Source organism: Biomphalaria glabrata, chromosome 3, assembly GCF_947242115.1.
Source record: "Biomphalaria glabrata chromosome 3, xgBioGlab47.1, whole genome shotgun sequence".
NCBI lineage: Eukaryota > Metazoa > Mollusca > Gastropoda > Planorbidae > Biomphalaria > Biomphalaria glabrata.
Genome location: NC_074713.1, coordinates 23,626,312 through 23,650,965, shown reverse-complemented (window position 1 = coordinate 23,650,965; position 24,654 = coordinate 23,626,312). Strand labels below are relative to the sequence as shown.

General features: G+C 38.9%; 1 protein-coding gene across 1 annotated transcript in view; it reads right to left on the bottom strand.

Moving 5' to 3' along the window:
- Positions 1-17,968, bottom strand: part of LOC106059108 (uncharacterized) — a 45,044-nt gene extending 27,076 nt beyond the window's left edge. The window contains exons 1-3 of the mRNA XM_013216649.2: positions 17,648-17,968; positions 8,562-8,678; positions 4,579-4,763 (exon numbers count right to left, since the gene is read on the bottom strand). Of these exons, the coding sequence (XP_013072103.2) occupies positions 4,579-4,763; positions 8,562-8,643 (267 nt within the window). The 5' untranslated portion in view covers positions 8,644-8,678; positions 17,648-17,968. The remainder of the gene's footprint in view (positions 1-4,578; positions 4,764-8,561; positions 8,679-17,647) is intronic.
- Between the last annotated feature and the right edge of the window lie 6,686 nt (positions 17,969-24,654).

The window sequence follows — 24,654 nt, the reverse complement described above, 5'->3', positions numbered from 1 at the left end:
GTATATTAACTTCATGATGAGCATCTACATTATACGAATTCAATGTAGCTTTGTGTAAACTTTCAAGTTACTAGTTTATGGTTGGGATATTTTCTTTATTTTATTAAAAAGGCTGTTTTTCTCAATCAAAGCTCCATTATTTGTTACCATTTCCATATTGTACAAGCCAACCAAACTTTTTCAACACAATTCTTCAGAGCATTGAATAAATACTGGCATGGGCTTATGTCTTTTACTGAATTTATCGAAATATTGCTATTAAATATAATATTCGTTTACTTTAAACTTTTTAGAAGGATGTTTAGAGAAAATGTTTCTTTAGCCTCTTCATTATAAGTGATAAGAAATAAAAGTTATAATAAATTAAAGATATTTACAATTATTGATTTTTAATGTATTTGCATTTTTATATGTGTAATGTGTGGGCACACATGATTTATTTAGGTTTCCGCGGGCCGCATAAAACACTTCGGCGGGCCGCATGTGGCCCGCGGGCGGTAATTTGCCCACCCATGTAGTAGATGTCTCATGTCACAAATTAGTTTTGGTTTCTACTGTAAACTCTTTCTCTCAAGACGACAAATTCCAACACAAATAAAAAAAAAGATACAAATTGATTCATTATTGTGAGGCATTTGTTTTATGAAAGAAAATGTCCGGCATGGCATTCCAAAGTTTATTTGCTTGAACGGTAAACTAATGTAAAAATCAGTTCGTCTGTATAACTTTTCAAAATGTTCAATTTCCTAAAGTTATACATGTTGAAGATAAAACTATATTCTAACTAGGGGGAGGGACGGTAGCGGGAAGGATTGAACCCGAGACAACCAAATGATAGTCCGGCTAGCATATCGCATTTATAAATATCTTTCAGACAAGATAAGATTAGATAAGATTAGAAATTCATTCATTCAATGAGCCTGTCCCTGTTCGTTAATGCCTGCAAACATTTAGGTCTCACTATTAATGTAAAAAAGACAGAAGTGCTGCACCAACCTCCTCCAAATAAAGCTGTCACAGAACCAGACATTCTCATAGATGGACAGAAATTAGCAAACGTCAAAACGTCTGTCTATCTGGGAAGCACCATATCAGCAAACGCCAACCTAGATGATGAGGTTGACTTCCGTGTTGCTCGTACCACTGCTGCTTTTGGCAGACTTCAAGAACAAGTGTGGCAACGGAGAGCACTCAGCATATCCACAAAACTGAAAGTCTACAGTGCTGTGGTTCTCATGTCACTCTTATATGCATCAGAGTCCTGGACCCTATATTCCAGCCACACCAAAAGCTAAACTCCTTTCACCTACGCTGTCTAAGGACCACTTACCAGACACAGAGATCTTAAAGCTGTCCAACATGCACAGTATCAATGTGACAGTAAAAGGGTCCCAACTTCGATGGGCGGCACATGTAGTCCTCATGCTAGACTGTCGCCTTCCCAAGCGACTTCTGTACGGGGAGTTGTAATCAAGAAAGCGCTCCCAGGGAGGCCAATACAAGCGCTACAAAGACACTCTCAAGGGCTCTTCCAAGGAATGCGAAATAGACATTCACGGCTGGGAAGCACTACCTCTCGATCGCTCCTCATGGGGTGAAGCTGTGAGTCTCGGAGACTCAAGATTTGAAGCAAATACAGTGGCCAGGATGAAAGAGCGCAAAACCAACAAAAGGCTGAGAGAAGAAGCAGGCCTATCTGCAACTGACCAAACCCACCCCATGACACGTATGCGGCCGGCTTTTAAAGCGAGGATTGGACTTTACAGCCATCTTCGAGTCCATAGGAAATGAGAAATGTGCTCATCTTCGACTACACTGTGCTATGTAACAGCACACTGATTGGAGACACTTTAATCAGCTTCTTTTCTAATGTTCAACAAATGCTAGTGTAAACTAGTGTAACTGTAAATCTTTTGAATTCGTTTTATTTTATTATGGTAATGAAGGGCACTTATGCAAATGATCTTAAGATGTTTACTTTTACATTGTTTATTTGGTTTGCAGCCTTACGTTTACGTGGCAATACATTTATAACCAAGTGGTACTATTAAAAGACATTGAATATTTCAATTTAAGTTAACATCTCAGTGACTCGATTTAATTAAATTATCAACGACGATAATCTATCAAAGATTGAGATCTATACCTAGAGGCCCAATTAGAAAATATATTACTACAAGATACCACAGTTGAACAGTAACCATAGATAACACATAATTAGATTATATTACAAACAAAACAGTACATTATTTAGCTACGTGTATGCGTCTTAGGATAATAGTTATTGTGTGTGCTTTGTGTAAAAGTTAAGTTCTGTTTTCGGACCATGCGGTCTATAGGGCAGATCATGTTAAGGCCATCTGTTTCTTTAGCCAGCGGTTAACGCGAAGAGTGTTATGTGGCCCGCACAACGCGCAACAGCCTTTACTTTCCCTTAAGATAGTCAGGTACTCACAAGAATTGGGTGGTTACAGGGACGCCCTAAAGATAGTCAGGTACTCACTAGAATTGGGTGGTTACAGGGACGCCCTAAAGATAGTCAGGTACTCACTAGAATTGGGTGGTTACAGGGACGCCCTAAAGATAGTCAGGTACTCACTAGAATTGGGTGGTTACAGGGACGCCCTAAAGATAGTCAGGTACTCACTAGAATTGGGTGGTTACAGGGACGCCCTAAAGATAGTCAGGTACTCACTAGAATTGGGTGGTTACAGGGACGCCCTAAAGATAGTCAGGTACTCACTAGAATTGGGTGGTTACAGGGACGCCCTAAAAATCACGAAATTCAAACTCCTTGTTGAAGAGGTTCGACTCTAGGACCTCAAGTTAGGAAATTTTAATTTCATTTCGTTACTAGATGAAAACACACTGTGTCATTAATACAATTAGTTCAAATCCAGAGGCGGACTGGCTATCAGGGCATTCGGGCAAATACTCGGTCAGCTAGTGGGAATGCCGCCGTGTAGGCTCCTTGAAATACATGTTTAATACCGTTACTCTTTTTCAACCTTTTATTGAGACCAACAGAGCCTCGTAACTTGACCACGCCTTGAGTAAATGATCCTTGGGTTACACACTTTACAGAGTACTACCATGAGACGATGCTATCCATAATAAGGAATTAACTTAAACCCGTAAACTGTGCTTACTGTGAGCTTCAAGCCGTATGCATAGTGATTCAAAATTAAACTTGTACAATAAACAACGTAAGTTTTTTTGAGTTCCTATAGAATTCAACTTCAAGATGAACATATTTGGATGCATCTAAATGTGAATACTCTAGGCCTAGCTATAAATCAGTAATGAATTTCTCAGCGTTAAAGGGTGATCACGTTATGGTTCCATTATTACTGACATTGGCTAAGACATGGCATTCTAGTTATGTGTCAATGTATTGTGTTGGAATGTGAATAGGATGATGGCTCTAGTGTTGGCGATGTGGACTCTAGTTGCTATGGTAATGGAAGAGACTATATTTGCACACAGTCTACCCCTGTTGACGTCAATATTTTTTTTTCAAAAATCCACGCTTACAAAGTAGGAAATAAAATATAATGATATGAAAACATACAGGGACCTAGTAAATGAGAAGAAGGAATTCATAACAAAAGCTGAAATAGATTTAATGGCATGCCTCACTTTCAATAATGTAACAATATGTATAAGAGGCTTTAACAGTCTAATGTTTAGGTTGAGAATAGAGATGTTATCATCTAGAAAGACTGCACCACAAAGGAAGTAATTCTAAACAGGATCACAAATGATAATTGGATCCTACGAAAACCTGCTGACCTGATGATTATTGTGAAAAAAATGGAGAACAGAAAAGTGAACGTATGACCATATCACGAGGTCCTAGGGGGCTCTCAATGACCTCCCTGCAAAGAACAGAAAGTGAACGTATGACCATATCACGAGGTCCTAGGGGGCTCTCAATGACCTCCCTGCAGAGAACAGTGTACCATTCGATGGGAAGGCAACATCAAAAGATGGACGTGCCTGCCATTAAAAGAGATTCTCTTCCAGGGCTAACATAAAGAGGAATGGAGAACGTCGGTCGACTGACTAGGGGATAGGTAAAGGTGGTGAGTCATTTTTAGAAGTCACAATCTTTTATCCTTTTACCCTAAAATCTGTGCTACCTTCCTTGGCATAGAGGAAAGCAGCACACACAAGATGTCCTCTAAAGAGAGTGCTGGTGAGCTCTTATAAACACCTTGCTACACTTGAGACCTAAAGAAAATCTCTTGTCGAAAAAAGGCACACACATCAAAAAGAGAACTAAGTAGAACCCTCCCCCCCCCCCGGGGACAACATCTTTGTCTACATCAGATGTAGCAAAATATGAAGATCACAACTGGGTTTGCGTATCTACCTGAAGTAAGGCAATAATCTTTAATCTTTGGAGTTGAAGACAATCCCTAAAGCTAGCTTTATCCCTCATTTTGAGTTGCTGGCTTTTACAAGTACCGGCAGCTTGACTTTTCAACTCTTTGTAAGTTTTAAAATATGTACAACCCCCACTGTACAGAATGTAAGAAAAAAACTATAGCAACTAATGCGGGCTGCGAGAAATACCTCTCCACAAATGACCAGTCCGTTCATGTTGAGGTTATCCAGATTAAACGTCTCCTTGTACATGCCCTGGGTGATGACCACCTTCACGGGTTTGCCCATCAGGATGTTGTTGCGTAGGACTTCCACCGTGGGTTTCGTGGTGGACGTCAAGTGAAACCGGTTGTACCAGGAGCGTTGGCACACGGCTGAAAGTAGAAGAACGCAAACGTTAGAACTTCGCACAGCCGTGTAGAAATTGTTTGTCTCCCCTGCATACATACCAGCCGATTGATCGAGTAAGTTGGTTTCAATGTTCTAATTGGGGCAGCGGAAGTGATGTCATTTCAGCGTGTTACGAGGGGCAGCGGATCTATTGAGCAAGTGATGTCATTTCAGCGTGTTACTAGGGGCAGCGGATCTATTGAGCAAGTGATGTTATTTCAGCGTGTTACTAGGGGCAGCGGATCTATTGAGCAAGTGATGTTATTTCAGCGTGTTACTAGGGGCAGCGGATCTATTGAGCAAGTGATGTTATTTCAGCGTGTTACTAGGGGCAGCGGATCTATTGAGCAAGTGATGTTATTTCAGCGTGTCACTAGGGGGAAACTGATCTATTGGGTAAAAGGGGTAACATTCATCTGTCTTTATTAAACCTTGTCTATCTATCCCACCAGGCAATGAATCTATTTTCACTCTGATGTAATGTATTTACACCAGGCGTTGGACCTATGTTCACTCTGATGTAATGTATTTACACCAGGCGTTGGACCTATGTTCACTCTGATGTAATGTATTTACACCAGGCGTTGGATCTATGTTCACTCTGATGTAATGTATTTACACCAGGCGTTGGACCTATGTTCACTCTGATGTAATGTAATGTATTTACACCAGGCGTTGGATCTATTTTCACTCTGATGTAATGTATTTACACCAGGCGTTGGATCTAATTTCACTCTGATGTAATGTATTTACACCAGGCGTTGGATCTATTTTCACTCTGATGTAATGTATTTACACCAGGCGTTGGACCTATGTTCACTTTAATGTAATGTATTTACACCAGGCGTTGGACCTATGTTCACTCTGATGTAATGTATTTACACCAGGCGTTGGATCTATTTCCACTCTGATGTAATGTATTTACACCAGGCGTTGGATCTATTTCCACTCTGATGTAATGTATTTACACCAGGCGTTGGATCTATTTTCACTCTGATGTAATGTATTTACACCAGGCGTTGGACCTATGTTCACTCTGATGTAATGTATTTACACCAGGCGTTGGATCTATGTTCACTCTGATGTAATGTATTTACACCAGGCGTTGGATCTATTTCCACTCTGATGTAATGTATTTACACCAGGCGTTGTATCTATTTCCACTCTGATGTAATGTATTTACACCAGGCGTTGGATCTATTTTCACTCTGATGTAATGTATTTACACCAGGCGTTGGACCTATGTTCACTCTGATGTAATGTATTTACACCAGGCGTTGGATCTATTTTCACTCTGATGTAATGTATTTACACCAGGCGTTGGACCTATGTTCACTCTGATGTAATGTATTTACACCAGGCGTTGGATCTATTTTCACTCTGATGTAATGTATTTACACCAGGCGTTGGACCTATGTTCACTCTGATGTAATGTATTTACACCAGGCGTTGGATCTATTTCCACTCTGATGTAATGTATTTACACCAGGTGTTGGACCTATGTTCACTCTGATGTAATGTAATGTATTTACACCAGGCGTTGGATCTATTTTCACTCTGATGTAATGTATTTACACCAGGCGTTGGACCTATTTTCACTCTGATGTAATGTATTTACACCAGGCGTTGGATCTATTTTCACTCTGATGTAATGTATTTACACCAGGCGTTGGACCTATGTTCACTTTAATGTAATGTATTTACACCAGGCGTTGGACCTATGTTCACTCTGATGTAATGTATTTACACCAGGCGTTGGATCTATTTCCACTCTGATGTAATGTATTTACACCAGGCGTTGGATCTATTTCCACTCTGATGTAATGTATTTACACCAGGCGTTGGATCTATTTTCACTCTGATGTAATGTATTTACACCAGGCGTTGGACCTATGTTCACTCTGATGTAATGTATTTACACCAGGCGTTGGATCTATTTCCACTCTGATGTAATGTATTTACACCAGGCGTTGGATCTATTTCCACTCTGATGTAATGTATTTACACCAGGCGTTGGATCTATTTTCACTCTGATGTAATGTATTTACACCAGGCGTTGGACCTATGTTCACTCTGATGTAATGTATTTACACCAGGCGTTGGATCTATTTTCACTCTGATGTAATGTATTTACACCAGGCGTTGGACCTATGTTCACTCTGATGTAATGTATTTACACCAGGCGTTGGACCTATGTTCACTCTGATGTAATGTATTTACACCAGGCGTTGGACCTATGTTCACTCTGATGTAATGTATTTACACCAGGCGTTGGACCTATGTTCACTCTGATGTAATGTATTTACACCAGGCGTTGGACCTATGTTCACTCTGATGTAATGTATTTACACCAGGCGTTGGATCTATTTTCACTCTGATGTAATGTATTTACACCAGGCGTTGGACCTATGTTCACTCTGATGTAATGTATTTACACCAGGCGTTGGACCTATGTTCACTCTGATGTAATGTATTTACACCAGGCGTTGGACCTATGTTCACTCTGATGTAATGTATTTACACCAGGCGTTGGACCTATGTTCACTCTGATGTAATGTATTTACACCAGGCGTTGGACCTATGTTCACTCTGATGTAATGTATTTACACCAGGCGTTGGATCTATGTTCACTCTGATGTAATGTATTTACACCAGGCGTTGGACCTATGTTCACTCTGATGTAATGTATTTACACCAGGCGTTGGATCTATTTCCACTCTGATGTAATGTATTTACACCAGGCGTTGGATCTATTGGCAAGAGAAAGTAATTATGAGGAACAAACTGTTCTAATGCCTGGCAGATGTGGTAATGCCACTCTATTCTAATTGCAATAGATACATTCGTCAATGGAGATAATGTCAATAGAGTTACATGACATTTGATTTAAAGAATCATTTCTTCTTTCTTTCCATCCATCCATCCATCCATTCATCCATCCACTATCTATCTATCTATCTATCTATCTATCTATCTATCTATCTATCTATCTATCTATCTATCTATCTATCTATCTATCTAACATTAAATCTGTTTAACCGACTGAATCAAAAGCTTAAATTAAAAACAACACCACGGTGGAAAAGTCATGGAAAGATAACTATTTTATTTCTGCAAATAGGACTAGAGTATGCTACGTCGCGGGTCGGCTCGTAGTTCAATATTTTTAATCTGTTTTAAAATTATTTCATTTTCTCAGCGTGACGTAGCTATGCTTAACTTAAGTTGTTGATTTTTTGTTCAATTATTTTGTTATCATGGGAACGATAAAAGCCTTCATCAATAGGAGTAAATCTCTGTATATATAATGTATAGTATTATTATTTGTCAACCATCCATAGACATACCATTCAGAAAGATCTCTTTTCAGTGTAATAGTTTTTATTAAAAGAAAAACAACTAAAACAATTAATTTTTTTTTCCGAGGGAGAGGCTGGAAGCTTCCCTTGGCGTCAGGAGAACATGGGGGGGGGGGGGGGGGTCTCCGAACACTACAAGAAAAGTCATATATTTCTGTTTGTTTGTTAACTGCTTTTAAATTATATGTAATTTTTGTCTGACATATTGGTGACTTCTTACGCAAATTTAGATTAAGTGTACTATTTGGAGATTGGAGAGCGCCGACTGGCCTTGCAGCTCATGTTGCCTGGCAGCCTTAGAACACCACTACATGTAAATTGTTCCACTAATCCTAGGTATGTATCGTGTGAAACAATGAACTGAATTGTATGTTTAAGTAGCTAGCGATAATTTAGATTCGATGATGAGCTCTGAGGACTTACATTCAGAATATTCGAACTGAAACTGGGAGTGACCAGTCAGAATCAACAAGCTGACAATGAATGGGATGATGCTGCTGCTCATGATGGATACAGTCTGTCCAAATGTTTTCTCTTGATCTGAAAAGTAAAAGCAGACAAGTTTTGTAGATAGTCTCAAGAACTTATTCTCATGCATTTATACACAATGGAAATACTCTTAGAGCTAAAAAAAACAAAAAACAATTGATTTTTTCCCCAAATAATTTAATTTTATTGTTGCCTAATAATAATTGTCAATATTATTGTAATTGTATAAAGTTATAAGTAATAAACAATGGATTTACATTTCGAGAAACAAGATTAAGCTTCTAATGGAGCCATAAATAGCTAAGGGAGTTTCAATAAGCGGAGCCCCTTATGGGTTCTTTCCAGTCTATTTGAGCAGCTAAATCTAGAGAGAGTATTAATACAAGGGAAGACAAGAAGTGGGGTGTTGTGGGATGTGTATGTGTGTGTTTCCATGATAACAACAGGAAAGTGAGGGTTCGTTTTTTGGTGGTGTTGAATGATGAAATCATGGGCTGGTCTGTCATAATTTATGTTAAGAAGTCACGTGGGTACAATGGAGACGAATCAGAGCTGCAAGAAAGTATAAGTAGTGAGTGATATTTGGTTGAAAGTATCATTGAATTGTTTTATCGCTAGATCTCCATCTCATCTCAAATTAAATATTCATATATTATTAGTAAAAGTTATATTTAGTTTTGTTTTAAGTTGGTTCATTTAACTATAATACGCCTTCATCGGTTTAGATATACTAGCTCTTTGGACGTACAACACGGGGTCAGATAATAAGTGTCTACTTTTACGAGGTTATAGTTTATATTAAAATATATTGTTTTTTAATTGTGTGCGTTCAATCTTTTCATGATCGCTACTTCAAAGTTCTATATTTTGTAAAGAGGAATTTCTGTGACTTCTTCATGTAAAGAGTTCCGGCATACAATTTCATAGGATTCCTTCTAACTAACATCATACAATGCAAGTCCTCTAATCCATAATACCGTAGTAATAGTATACGTATGATTACTATTGTAGGAATGTGTGCCTAAGTGGCTACCTAAGGGGATTGACTTCGAATCTCGATGTAGAGTACGAGATTTTAATTTGAGATTTTTCTCAGACGATGTTGTGATTGTTGACCGGTGCACGTCAACCCTCTCCCCTACACCCATCCCACATGTCCACAAAACAGATTAGACCAGAGCGCATAAAGCATGCTATGGGATCTTGGCAACAGATTAGACCAGAGCGCATAAAGCATGCTATGGGATCATGGCAACAGATTAGACCAGAGCGCATAAAGCATGCTATGGGATCATGGCAACAGATTAGACCAGAGCGCATAAAGCATGCTATGGGATCATGGCAACAGATTAGACCAGAGCGCATAAAGCATGCTATGGGATCATGGCAACAGATTAGACCAGAGCGCATAAAGCATGCTATGTGATCATGGCAACAGATTAGAGCAGAGCGCATAAAGCATGCTATATATATATAGTTCGTCCATCGTAGTTCGATGATGACCACTTTGTCATCCAGAGGGCTGAGGGCTTTGCACTGGGGTTTTATGCCTCCTCATGTGGCTGGTGAGACTTATGTGAGCCCGGAATGTTCGGCCGCACACTGGGCAGGTTATTCCAGCTGGAGCTAGTGTCGTGGGCCTTGCTTTTCTTTTCTGGCGTTTTTCTTCTGCCAGCTTTGTTCTTTTTTCCTCAGCAACCTGTGCGCCAGTTTTCACAGCGCGACGCCATGATGCTCTGTCATGTGCCTCTGTCTCCCAGGTGCCTGGGTCTATGCTGAACGCCTTCAGAGAAGCTTTGAGGGTGTCCCTGAAGTGCTTTCTTTGACCACCTTGCGAGCGCTTTTCTTCGCTTAGTTGGCCATACAAGAGTCGTTTAGGGATGCGGTGGTCTTCCATTCGTGACCTGCCCATCGCAGCTGGGACTGTATCAGGATTGTGTGGACTTCTGTATCTGGTATTTTGTCTTGCCGTTTGACATTTAGTATTTTCCTCAGACATGTCATGTGGAAGTGGTTTAGTTTCTTTGCATGTTTACTGTACACTGTCCATGTTTCTGAGGCATAGAGCAATGTAGGGAGGATGACGGCTCTATAGACCCCTGGCTTGGTGTTTGTGGTGATACCACGTCTGTTCCAGACATTTGTAGACAGTCTGCCGTAGGATGCACAGGCCTTGGCGATACGCAGGTCGATTCACTATCGATTTTTCCATTTCTGGAGAGTGTGCTGCCAAGATATGTGAATTTCTCCACTGCGTTTATATCCTGTCCATTTATAGTAATGCTTGGATCCGAGTAGGCTTTCCCAGGAGCAGGTAGATATAAGACTTCAGTCTTGTTCGTATTGATGGTAAGGCCAAAGTCTGAGCATGCTCTTGAGAAGTCACTGACAATGATCTGCAGATCGTTTTCAGAGCAGGCATTTAGGGCACAGTCGTCAGCAAATAGCAAGTCTCTGATTACTGCTGCATTTGTTTTTGTTTTTGCTTTAAGCCGCCTCGGGTTGAATAGGCCACCATCAAATCTGTATGATATATTTATCCCGTTGTTTTCTCTATTTGTGAATGCATCTGTCAGCATAGTGGAGAACATGATACTGAACAGTGTAGGTGCTAGGACACAGCCTTGTTTTACCCCGTTTGATACTTCGAAGGGTTCTGATGGTTCTCCACTTTCTTGGACACGAGCCTTCATGCCATCATGAAATAGTCTCACCATGGTTATGAATTTTTGTGGACAGCCATACTTTGACATGATCTTCCAGAGTCCTTCTCTGCTAACAGTGTCGAATGCCTTTGTTAAGTCGACATATATTGAGAACAGGTCAGCATTTTGATCTTGGCATTTTTCCTGGAGCTGCCTTGCTGCAAAGATCATGTCAATGGTTCCACGCTTAAAGCTGGGAATGCTTCAAAGAAGCTATCTATAGCACAGCATTAAACATACTCGGTCCTATGGAGAGAAAGCATCAGGACTGGTTTGATGAAAACAGTACTGAGATCAGAAAACTATTAGACGAAAAGCACAAGCTCCACAAATTGTGTCTGAACAACCCAAACTCCCAGTCCACTAAAGATGCATTCACTAACATCCGCAAAAATGTGCAAAAACAGCTACGCCAAATGCAAGATACCTGGCTTAGCAAGAAAGTGGAAACAATACAGAAATTTGCTGACAAGCACGATATGAAGAACTTCTACCATACCATAAACGAAATCTATGGACCCACAAAGTCAGGCTCATCCCCTCTATTAAATGCTGATGGGACAATCCTATTGACAGATAAGGAAGAAATCCTAAAACGCTGGGCAGAGCACTTCGAAAAGGTTCTCAATACACCTTCCATCATAAATGAAGCGGCCATAGGCAGGCTACAGAAAGTACCAATAAATGAAAAATTGGATGACCCCCCCTCCCCCTTACGCTAAAGGAAACCGATCTTGCCATTCAACAGCTCGCAAGCGGAAAAGTCCCAGGAGCTGACTCCATTCCCGCAGAGGTCTACAAAAAATGTGGATTAGCCCTGATTGAAAGACTTCATAAGCTCTTCTTAATTATGTGGGAAAAAGAGTCAATACCACAAGACTTTAAAGATGCCACAAGTGTTCATTTATACAAGCGAAAAGGAAACCGCCAGATCTGCGACAACCACAGAGGAATATCTCTTTTCTCTATTGCTGGGAAAATCCTTGCACGCATCCCACTAAATCGGCTCATGCAACACATAGAATATGGTCTACTACCAGAAAGCCAGTGCGGCTTCAGTAAAGCATGCTATGAGATCATGGCAACAGATTAGAGCAGAGCGCATACATCAGGCTATGGGATCATGGCAACAGATTAGACCAGAGCGCATAAAGCATGCTATGGGATCATGGCAACAGATTAGACCAGAGCGCATAAAGCATGCTATGGGATCATGGCAACAGATTAGACCAGAGCGCATAAAGCATGCTATGGGATCATGGCAACAGATTAGACCAGAGCGCATAAAGCATGCTATGGGATCATGGCAACAGATTAGACCAGAGCGCATAAAGCATGCTATGGGATCATGGCAACAGATTAGACCAGAGCGCATAAAGCATGCTATGTGATCATGGCAACAGATTAGACCAGAGCGCATAAAGCAGGCTATGGGATCATGGCAACAGAATAGACCAGAGCGCATACAGCATGCTATGGGATCATGGTAACAGATTAGACCAGAGCGCATAAAGCATGCTATGGGATCATGGCAACAGATTAGACCAGAGCGCATAAAGCAGGCTATGTGATCATGGCAACAGATTAGACCAGAGCGCATAAAGCAGGCTATGGGATCATGGCAACAGAATAGACCAGAGCGCATACAGCATGCTATGGGATCATGGTAACAGATTAGACCAGAGCGCATAAAGCATGCTATGGGATCATGGTAACAGATTAGACCAGAGCGCATAAAGCATGCTATGGGATCATGGCAACAGATTAGACCAGAGCGCATAAAGCAGGCTATGGGATCATAGCAACAGATTAGACCAGAGCGCATAAAGCATGCTATGGGATCATGGCAACAGATTAGACCAGAGCGCATAAAGCAGGCTATGGGATCATAGCAACAGATTAGACCAGAGCGCATAGAGCATGCTATGGGATCATGGCAACAGATTAGACCAGAGCGCATAGAGCATGCTATGGGATCATGGCAACAGATTAGACCAGAGCGCATAGAGCATGCTATGGGATCATGGCAACAGATTAGACCAGAGCGCATAAAGCAGGCTATGGGATCATGGCAACAGATTAGACCAGAGCGCATAAAGCAGGCTATGGGATCATGGCAACAGATTAGACCAGAGCGCATAAAGCATACTATGGGATCATGGCAACAGATTAGACCAGAGCGCATAAAGCAGGCTATGGGATCATGGCAACAGATTAGACCAGAGCGCATAAAGCAGGCTATGGGATCATGGCAACAGATTAGACCAGAGCGCATAAAGCAGGCTATGGGATCATGGCAACAGATTAGACCAGAGCGCATACATCATGCTATGGGATCATAGCAACAGATTAGACCAGAGCGCATACAGCAGGCTATGGGATCATAGCAACAGATTAGACCAGAGCGCATACATCATGCTATGGGATCATAGCAACAGATTAGACCAGAGCGCATACAGCAGGCTATGGGATCATAGCAACAGATTAGACCAGAGCGCATAAAGCAGGCTATGGGATCATAGCAACAGATTAGACCAGAGCGCATACATCATGCTATGGGATCATAGCAACAGATTAGACCAGAGCGCATACATCATGCTATGGGATCATAGCAACAGATTAGACCAGAGCGCATACATCATGCTATGGGATCATAGCAACAGATTAGACCAGAGCGCATACATCATGCTATGGGATCATAGCAACAGATTAGACCAGAGCGCATACAGCAGGCTATGGGATCATAGCAACAGATTAGACCAGAGCGCATAAAGCATGCTATGGGATCATGGCAACAGATTAGACCAGAGCGCATAAAGCATGCTATGGGATCATGGCAACAGATTAGACCAGAGCGCATAAAGCATGCTATGGGATCATGGCAACAGATTAGACCAGAGCGCATAAAGCAGGCTATGGGATCATGGCAACAGATTAGACCAGAGCGCATACAGCAGGCTATGGGATCATGGCAACAGATTAGACCAGAGCGCATACAGCAGGCTATGGGATCATGGCAACAGATTAGACCAGAGCGCATAAAGCATGCTATGGGATCATGGCAACAGATTAGACCAGAGCGCATACAGCAGGCTATGGGATCATGGCAACAGATTAGACCAGAGCGCATACAGCAGGCTATGGGATCATGGCAACAGATTAGACCAGAGCGCATAAAGCATGCTATGGGATCATGGCAACAGATTAGACCAGAGCGCATAAAGCATGCTATGGGATCATGGCAACAGATTAGACCAGAGCGCATACAGCATGCTATGGGATCATAGCAACAGATTAGACCAGAGCGCATACAGCATGCTATGGGATCATAGCAACAGATTAGACCAGAGCGCATACAGCATGCTATGGGATCATGGTAACAGATTAGACCAGAGCGCATACAGCAGGCTATGGGATCATGGCAACAGATTAGACCAGAGCGCATACAGCAGGCTATGGGATCATGGCAACAGATTAGAGCAGAGCGCATAAAGCATGCTATGGGATCATGGCAACAGATTAGACCAGAGCGCATACAGCAGGCTATGGGATCATGGCAACAGATTAGAGCAGAGCGCATAAAGCATGCTATGGGATCATGGCAACAGATTAGACCAGAGCGCATACAGCAGGCTATGGGATCATGTCAACAGAATAGACCAGAGCGCATACAGCAGGCTATGGGATCATGGCAACAGATTAGACCAGAGCGCATACAGCAGGCTATGGGATCATGTCAACAGAATAGACCAGAGCGCATACAGCAGGCTATGGGATCATGTCAACAGAATAGACCAGAGCGCATAAAGCAGGCTATGGGATCAACAGTACAAACGTAATGACATGACTCCCAGTTTGGTTAGTGTGACGACAAGGGAGATAACAGCCAGTCTAGTCAGAATGCACAATTCTTTGTACTTGTTTATGTTTTCAAACGATAAGTTATCAATAACAAATTTGAATACCCAAATATTGGAGAAGGGGATGGGTGTTAAATTATTCCCTAGAATTAGATTCGACTATGATGTAAGACAGTGATTGTTAAATAGATGTACATTGCGTCTTTTGTTCATGTTCAACACTGTGTATTTATTGTTGTGTATAACATTTAGTTGTAGAGCCATTTTTATTGAAGAGAAAGACAAAACAAGTGCACTTATAAGTATTATTATTTTAACTTACTCTAATTTCAGAAATAACAAGACATTAAAAAAAAATAATTCCTCCTGGGGATTCAAAACATGTAGTATTCGTATAAACATATTCGTATTGTATATGTCACGAAAAAAGAAGAAAGTTGGCCCATGTAGGGATTGATCCCAAAACAATCGCGCTATTAACAAGACGCTCTACGGGGCAGATGGTGTAAATATCATCTATTTCTTTGGCTACGTTTAACGAGGGTGTCATGTGGCCAACACAACGACCAACCGCCTTAACTTTTCCCCAACTAATTTCAGGGGCCCATTGGAGCTGGGTGGACTCACAGGCACCCAAAGATCCGGAAATAAAAAAATCCCAGTCTTCACTAGGATTTGAACAGGGACCCTCGTTTTGAAAGTCAAGCGCTTTATCACTCAGCCATAGTAAAGTGATCTTTCTAAACTAAAAATGTGTTGTCACAAGTATATCTTGTAAATTTCATCTCGACAGTTTCATAAAAATTATAATGAAGCAGAAAAACATTTACAATACTTTTTAAAAAGACAGTATCTCCTTTGTATAACTTTTAATAAGGCTTGTCTTTGAGTCCCAAGATTAATTACAAGTGGAACTTATAGAGCAGAGCGTCATAATTAGTTCAATATTCTTTGTTTTGTATAGAGCGATTATTTCGCAAAGATGTAGATAACATTGTTAAAAAGGTTTATTGCGACATCGATACTCAATAGTAGACTGTGGATGAAATTCTTCTTTAATTGTTTAAACTCTACAATTAATAATGCCTTACATTCGGAAACTTACGAACGCGATAATCTTTTCCCAACCTATAGTGGATCTAGATCAAGACGTTGTTACAAAAAACAGTTGTTTTTTTTCTTCTTGTATACTTTGACAAAATACAAAAGTCTAACCTAAAGTGTTCCCCTAATGGCTTACACGCTAGAATTTTTTTTTTCTAATAATATACATCAAGTATAAAATTTATAGGAAAATCTTTAGAACCGTTTTGGATATTCATGTCCATACAGCTTCCACCCATCCACCCACGCGTCTGTATGAAGTCTGACTTGAATAAAAGTGTTGTAATAATTGATTCAAAGTTTGTATTTTTTTTTTACTAAGACGAAAGTGTGAGCCAATGATTGTATCAGTTTCCTGTTGACCTAACTTGATACAACACAGTTTTACTGCCACTAGTGTACTGGAGTATTAGTGCATCATTGACATTTAGTAGTCCAATACATGAACACAAACACACCGGCGTGACCGGCGGAGGAATTGCTTTTCTTGAAGGCACATGTGGCTTATGACGGGAAATGGGGCAATTGTGGTTATAGGATGCTAAATGAACCTGTCGAAGCTCATGAATATAATAAAGATAATGAGACTTATGAGGCAAATGGTGCTAATGAGTCTGATGAAGCTAATGAAATTAATGAAGCAAATGAGGCTTATGATAAAAATGAGGAAACTGCTCGCATCTATTCAAACGGTCGCCGCAGTGGCCAGAAGAAAAGTTATGAACAAATACAAAACATGTATTTACTTCACATAGATAATGTCACGCAGACAAGAATCTCACTAATATCCGAAAAAAAAAATTCATGAATTTTAAATTTTGAATTCGAAAATTTTTTTCGAATTTTTTTTAAATCACAGTTTACATTTTTTTAATTACATAGATTTATAACTGAACTCACTCTGAAATAGTGAATATAGTGTATGTATTTAATTAATCATGAATATGCTCCTAGAACATCATTAAATGATAATATATAGAATGGTAGGGAAAAAAGATTCAGAAAAAGAAATATAAATAGTTTTGTTGTAACAAACTTTTTTTAGTCTGTAAACAAAACCTTATTTCAATGACAAACAATAATTTGTTAAGTTGTAAATTGACGGTCATTTCAAGTCTACACATGATCTACGCTGAAGTGTAATGTATATTCTATTCTTTCCATTGAATTGAGTACATTCAGAAATGATTTAAATAGAATCCACAAATAAAATATGATATAAATAGACTATTAATCAGGGTCTAGCCAAAACCTAATGGATGTTTGTAAACTTCAAAAAGAATCCTTTAATCCAGATAACGATTACTCCAAGTTCAGAACACAAGTGTTATCTGGAATGAGTATTACTTACGTAAGTGATAAGATAATTCCTGTTTGATCACACTACACGAGCTCGGTGGATTGTGTGACTCGTAATTGGTTCGTTGTTTTGTTTTGTTTTTAATTTCGTTTCTTTTCTTTTCACTACTTGAATTTCAATTTGACAATTTTTTTGTTATCGATTCCTTAACTCACTTAGCAAGAAAGTGTTTTTCCAATTTAATTTTGTATTTTAGCTAAATTTCAAATTTATTTATTTTGTTTCTGTCAGAACAAGAGAAGAATTCTCTTCAAACTTGAGAAGTTTTGTTTTTTTTTAATGGAAAAGAAAAGAAAAGTTGAAAAAAAAAAATAAAGAGTGTAAAAGTGTTGTTTAAATTATGCAGGTATGTCATCTGCCTACAGCTTGGATGTCATTACGTGTCACGTGTATGACAGGCTCAAGTGGGCGGGGCTAGATAGGAAATTTATTGTCCAAAAAAAAAAAAGAGTTATGGACATTGGAGCGTGGATAGACGAAAGATGAAGTCCAATGTTTGACCTCCAGTGAAGACTCCATGTAATTCATCTTCAATTCTGGCGTTAAATAAATAAACATTCACCAATCAATGAGCAGCCAGAACTTTCCCTTTTTTTTATTTACTTCGCGTGTACTTCTAAACGCTGAGTTGAGTTAAAGTGCGTTTTACCGAGCCCATTCCTAAATGTTGGTCCAACCTCCTAAATGTTTGTCTAACCTAAAAAATGTTTGTTAAAGTTCTTAAATGTCTGTCAAACCTCCTAAATGCTAGTACAAATTTGTACAAATACTCCTTCTTCCCTAGTGCTATTAGACTTTATTAGAGCATAGAATGGGTTGCCTTACCTAGCTAGGAAAACCAGTGACTTGGCAGAATTAAGGTCATTGGTTGATATGCATGACTAAATGCATGACGCGTAGGACGTAATCATCTTCTTATTTTAAGTAACTTCTGTATCATATAATATAAATGTTTGTCTCACCTCCTAAATGTATGTCAAAGTCCTAAATGTTTATCTAACTTCCTAAAAGTTTATCTCACCTCCTTAATGTTTGTCTAACCTCCTAAATATTTGTCTCACCTCCTAAATGTTTGTTAAACCTCTTAAATGTTTGTCAAAGCTCCTAAATGTTTGTTAAATCTCCTAAATGTTTCTCAAAGCTCCTAAATCTTTGTTAAACCTCTTAAATGTTTGTCAAACCTCCTAAATTTTTGTCTCACCTCATAAATGTTTGTCTCACCTCCTTAATGTTTGTCTCACCTCCTAAATGTTTGTCTAACTTCCTAAATGTTTGTCTCACCTCCTAAATGTTTGTCTCACCTCCTTAATGTTTGTCTCACCTCCTAAATGTTTGTCTCACCTCCTTAATGTTTGTCTAACCTCCTAAATTTTTGTCTAACTTCCAAAATGTTTATCAAACCTCCTAAATGTTAGTCTAACTTCCTAAATGTTTATCAAACTTCCTAAACGTAGTCTAACTTCCTAAATGTTAGCCTAACTTCCTAAATGTTTGTCTAACTTCCTAAATGTTTGTCTAACTTCCTAAATGTTTGTCTAACTTCCTAAATGTTTGTATAACTTCCTAAATGTTTGTCTAACTTCCTAAATGTTTGTCTAGCTTCCTAAATGTTTGTCTAACTTCCTAAATGTTTGTCTAACTTCCTAAATGTTTGTCTAACTCCCTAAATGTTTGTCTAACTTCCTAAATGTTTTCTAACTTCCTAAATGTTTGTCTAGTTTCCTAAATGTTTGACTAACTTCCTAAATGTTTGTCTAACTTCCTAAATGTTTATCAAACCTCCTAAATGTTAGTCTAACTTCCTAAATGTTTATCAAACCTCCTAAATTTTTGTCTAACTTCCAAAATGTTTATCAAACCTCCTAAATGTTAGTCTAACTTCCTAAATGTTTATCAAACTTCCTAAATGTTTGTCTAACTTCCTAAATGTTTGTCTAACTTCCTAAATGTTTGTCTAACTTCCTAAATGTTTGTCTAACTTCCTAATTGTTTGTCAAACTTCCTAAATGTTTTTCTAACTTCCTAAATGTTTGTCTAACTTCCTAAACGTTTGTCTAGCTTCCTAAATGTTTGTCAAACTTCCTAAATGTTTGTCTAGCTTCCTAAATGTTTGTCTAACTTCCTAAATGTTTGTCTAACTTCCTAAATGTTTGTCTAACTTCCTAAATGTTTGTCTAACTTCCTAATTGTTTGTCAAACTTCCTAAATGTTTGTCTAACTTCCTAAATGTTTGTCTAACTTCCTAAATGTTTGGCTAGCTTCCTAAATGTTTGTCAAACTTCCTAAATGTTTGTCTAACCTTCTAAATGTTTGTCTAACTTCCTAAATGTTTGTCTAACTTCCTAAATGTTTGTCTAACTTCCTAAATGTTTGTCTAACTTCCTAAATGTTTGTATCTTCTTTAATAAGTGCTTTCAGTAGCCTAATTAACATTTTAGGTGTCATTCCAAACTGAACAACAGTTTAAGAAGACACCAGAGTATCTCACCTCCTAAATGTTTGTCAATGCTCAAAAATGTTTTTCAATCCTCCTAAATGTTTGTCAATCCTCAAAAATGTTTGTCAATCCTCCTAAATGTTTGTCAATCCTCCTAAATGTTTGTCTAACCTCCTAAATGCTTGTCTCACCTCCTAAATATTTGTATCTTCTTTAATAAGTGCTTTTAGTAGCCTAATTAACATTTTAGGTGTCATTCCAAACTGAACAACAGTTTAAGAAGACACCAGAGACAATGTCATATCTACAGACTTTACTTATGTGTGTGTATGCTCGTGTGTATGTGTATGTGTGTTTGTGTGAGAAACAGAAACATATTGAAGGGCGTGGATCTAGTTCTCAATTCTAAAATGATTTTATCAACTTGTTAATATTTTATGTACATGGACCACAGCTCTAGAACATGAATAGACAAACTACGCCGCTGGAATGTGATACCTATGCAGAATACACTCCACTAGTCAACTTTACATTTACTTTTAACCTTGTTAATTAGGCATTGGCATATCATTATATATAATTCTTTCGCATTTTTACAAAGCATCTAAAAATAGAATTTTCGTCCAAGTCTAGTCCATTTCACTCTTCAATACATTTAAATATTTCACCGTGAAAAAAAGAGGGCGATCAATCAATCTATTGTGCACAGTCAGTAGGTCACACATTTTCCATCTGACCTCCGTTTGAAAGAAGCCAAAGTGTCATTCAGCCCTGCAATCTTTCATGTGACAGACTGACACAGCGCTCTATCTCCTACTGCAACATTCACCACAGTTTTTCTTCTTATCAGCAGAGGAAGATATATGTTGCTCTTTTCAACCACACACACACAAAATTTAGAGTTCTTATAAAATTCGTGATTCTGTATTCCATTTGGTTTCAATGAGCATCAAAAGAATTTGAACATTTCTATTAACTCTTTCTCTCCTAACTGACGATACCAGCGTTGATTCCACTAGAATGTGGTAGATAGTTACGGAGAGAATGAGTTAATTGAACTAAGACACTCAAACTCCGATACTTCTTTTACATTTCATCGTGTCCTGTCCATTATAAAAAAAGTTTCCCTTTTCAGACCTTGTGGTCTATAGGGCAGATGATGTCAAGGTCGTCTGTTTCTGTGACCTACGGTTCACGAGGGTATCATGTGGCCAGCACAACGACCAACCGCCTTTACTTTCCCCAACTAATGTTAGGTAGCCATTAGAGCTGGGTGGACTCATAGGCGCCCAGGGATCACGAAATTAAAAATCCCAGGATTAGAACCAGGGACCGCGGTTCAGAAGCCAAGCGAATTACCGCTCAGCCACCGCGCCTCCTCCTTTCCATTATGTAAGACTAGAATTGCAAAATTGCGTGCCTTTACCTTATAAATCGTCTCCATTAGAGATTTTCATCTTTGGCGAACTAATAAACGCCTATGATATCAGTACATGCGGTGTCCAAAGTAAAGGGAATGTTGAATAGGTTGTTTTTAAAACTTCTATGATAATTTATGAGCATTTATTATTATTGCGGAATCGAATTTTGTAAACTCTTCCATTTGTAGGCCTATTTTCTTTTATTTTTGTTTCCAGCACTGATAAATCAATGGAAAGTGTTGTCAAAATCTTCCTCTCTACTGGCTTCACTAGCTGATCCTCTTATGGGATTTCTTTCTGTACGTTGTCCAATCAGCTGCTTAAGTAGTAAGACAGTAAAGAACTAATGCCTGGTAGACCTTGACCCTGATCTTTTCAATGATACTATATTGTACATTTCTGTATATTGATTTTCTAGACATTTCCTGTTTCTTGCTAATCATCGGACTGGAAAATGAGGAGAGGGTGGGGGGAGGGGAAGGGGGAATGGAAGAAGTCACCAAGAATGTGAAATAGTCATTTTCTATGACTCCCATCGCTGACAATGTTAAGTTACACAGACTTAAAGGACTAGACTACGTTTATAACTACGGCACTGTTTTATTTCATGTTACTGCATTGTTATACTTCATCTGTTACTGGAACTGCCTAAGACATCGCCGACTCCCTTTTCTGGAATAGAAGATTTCACCCCCTGATAATATATAGACCTAGAGGCGCTGTGGGTGAGATGTAAAACGCTTGGCTTCCGAACCAGTAGTCACGGTACAAATCCTGGTGAAGACTGGAATTTTTAATTTCGGGATCAATAAGGCGCCTCTAAGTCCATCCAGCTCTAATGGGTACCTGACGTTAGTTGGGGAAAAGTAAAGGCAGTTGGTCGTTGTGCTGGAGATATGACACCCTCGTTAGCCGTAGGCCACAGAAACAGATGACCTTTACATCATCTGCCCTATAGGTCATCAGGTTTGAGAGGTGAACTTTTACTACTTTTAAGTTTTAGACCTAAAAATACATTTTAAAAAAAATAAAAGCATCATGGAACAGGATGTAAAGGTCAAAGCATGAACTTTTCTTGCCCAGCAAGGGGATCCATACACTGTTAGGGAAAGTAAGAGGACATGTCGTTCAAATGTTCCCATCACAAACTAGTCAATGTTCTCTACCACATGACTTCACCACGACCTAACCCTAACCACATGACTTCACCACGACCTAACCCTAACCGTGGTGTGTGTACGATTGCATCATGTTTTGAACTAACTGGGCGTTAACGGTGTGATGTTTGTGTCCTCGGATCAGACCATGTTTGCGACACATCTAAGGGAAATCAGTCAGGGGCCGGATGTACCTTTAGATAATCAAGCTATAGCTTCAGGCTCGTCTAGAAATATTGAGCACTGACATACATCTGTATTAAAAAATTCCCAAATTGGCTCCATATCTTAAATAGCTTATGACGTTTTAAATTGGGATCTCTGGAATCAGTGTGCGTTTACCACGCCAACCCTTTACAAAATAGAAATTATAAATTATAATTATGCATAAAAAAAAACACATAAAGCACATACATATATATATAATAGTTTAAAACCCTTCAATTGGTTCAGATAAAGCCTACAGATTATTACCTCATAAACTGTTTGTTCATTTTTAAATCTCCTTTTCTTACTGCATAATTTTATAATTACATATGTCCCTTCTCAAAAACATAAGTACGTACTTATGTGCTAACCAGGTCGTGCTTGTAACACTCTTAGCCTGCAAAGGTCATCAAGTCAACATCAAGTCAACATCAAGTCAACATCAAGTCAACATCAAGTCAACATCAAGTCAACATCAAGTCAACATCAAGTCAACATCAAGTCAACATCAAGTCAAAGATTGTAAAGTCAATCCATCAGTTTGGGATTTGGGAGGGAACCTATTATGACGTCCCTACCTACGACCGACGACCACATCTTTGTAATTTTTGGTGGTCCACACACCTTGACAATAACAGAGAGACGACGCAATATTTTGCACAATAGAAACAGAAAGGTGACTAGATTACTAGATAGCTCTATCTAATTGTGGCTGTTACATCTGCAACTATTTCAAATATAAGTGTGCCTGTTTATATAAAAAGAAAAACTCAAAAGTTCTAACAATGTGCCTGTTTACAGACAAGAAAGACTCTAGGATTCAAACCTCTGCTGCCTTTCTGTTATACCGCCAAAATGGGAATGGCTTTGGGATCTGAATAGATCAGTAGCTACAACGTAGACCCTGTGACGTTCCTATCGCAACTGTATCGGGTATTTCCCATTCCTTTGAACACATCACATGTGTGTTGAGAGGGAAATGATGTGTAGGCGACATCTTTCCGACCAAAGCTAATAACCAGGCAATCATTCTTTGTTATATCTATATCTATATCTATATAATATTTATGGAAACTAAAATGCATTGCTGTCGATCTCCGCACTTAAAATGTTAAGAAACGATCGAAAGAATGTTTCAATTAAAACAAGAAATTCATTAAATTTGGTTCGGGAACTAAGTCTGGATCAGACGTTGGTTGGAATTTTCTAATGAAGGCATTTTAGATTCAAGAGTTTACTAAATAAATGATCAGGACATTTAGTCTTTTAAGTCTAGATCTAAGGGACTATCATCGGAATAGTATAAAGTGTAGTAGATCTATTTATTCGATTAACCAGGTTTCTTTCTCGGGGGAGGGAGTGGGCGGGGTAAAAAATGTTCCGTTTTTGTTTCTTTATTTAACATTCATGAGCTATTAAGAGAAACCAATCGCTCTCTGAATTGTATAAAGGAGGTTATTGTCTTTGCACAATTTCAACTAGATCCATGAATGGGAAGTGGGAGATATAGCAAATCGAAGCGTAAGAAGGGGGCTAAATACATATATATATCTACATATCTCATTAAGTAGCATTTATTCCCCTTTTTTTTCGATATCATACAAAATCATTAATCACCAATAATTAATTAACTAATGGGTTAATTTTTTTATTTATTCCAATATTGTCAGGTTCAATGAATAATTTTGTAAAATTTTAACTTGATCCGAGAATACAGGAAATGAGAAAATAAAACATGTTCAAACTTTTTACCAAGATAAAACAAACCAAAAAAAC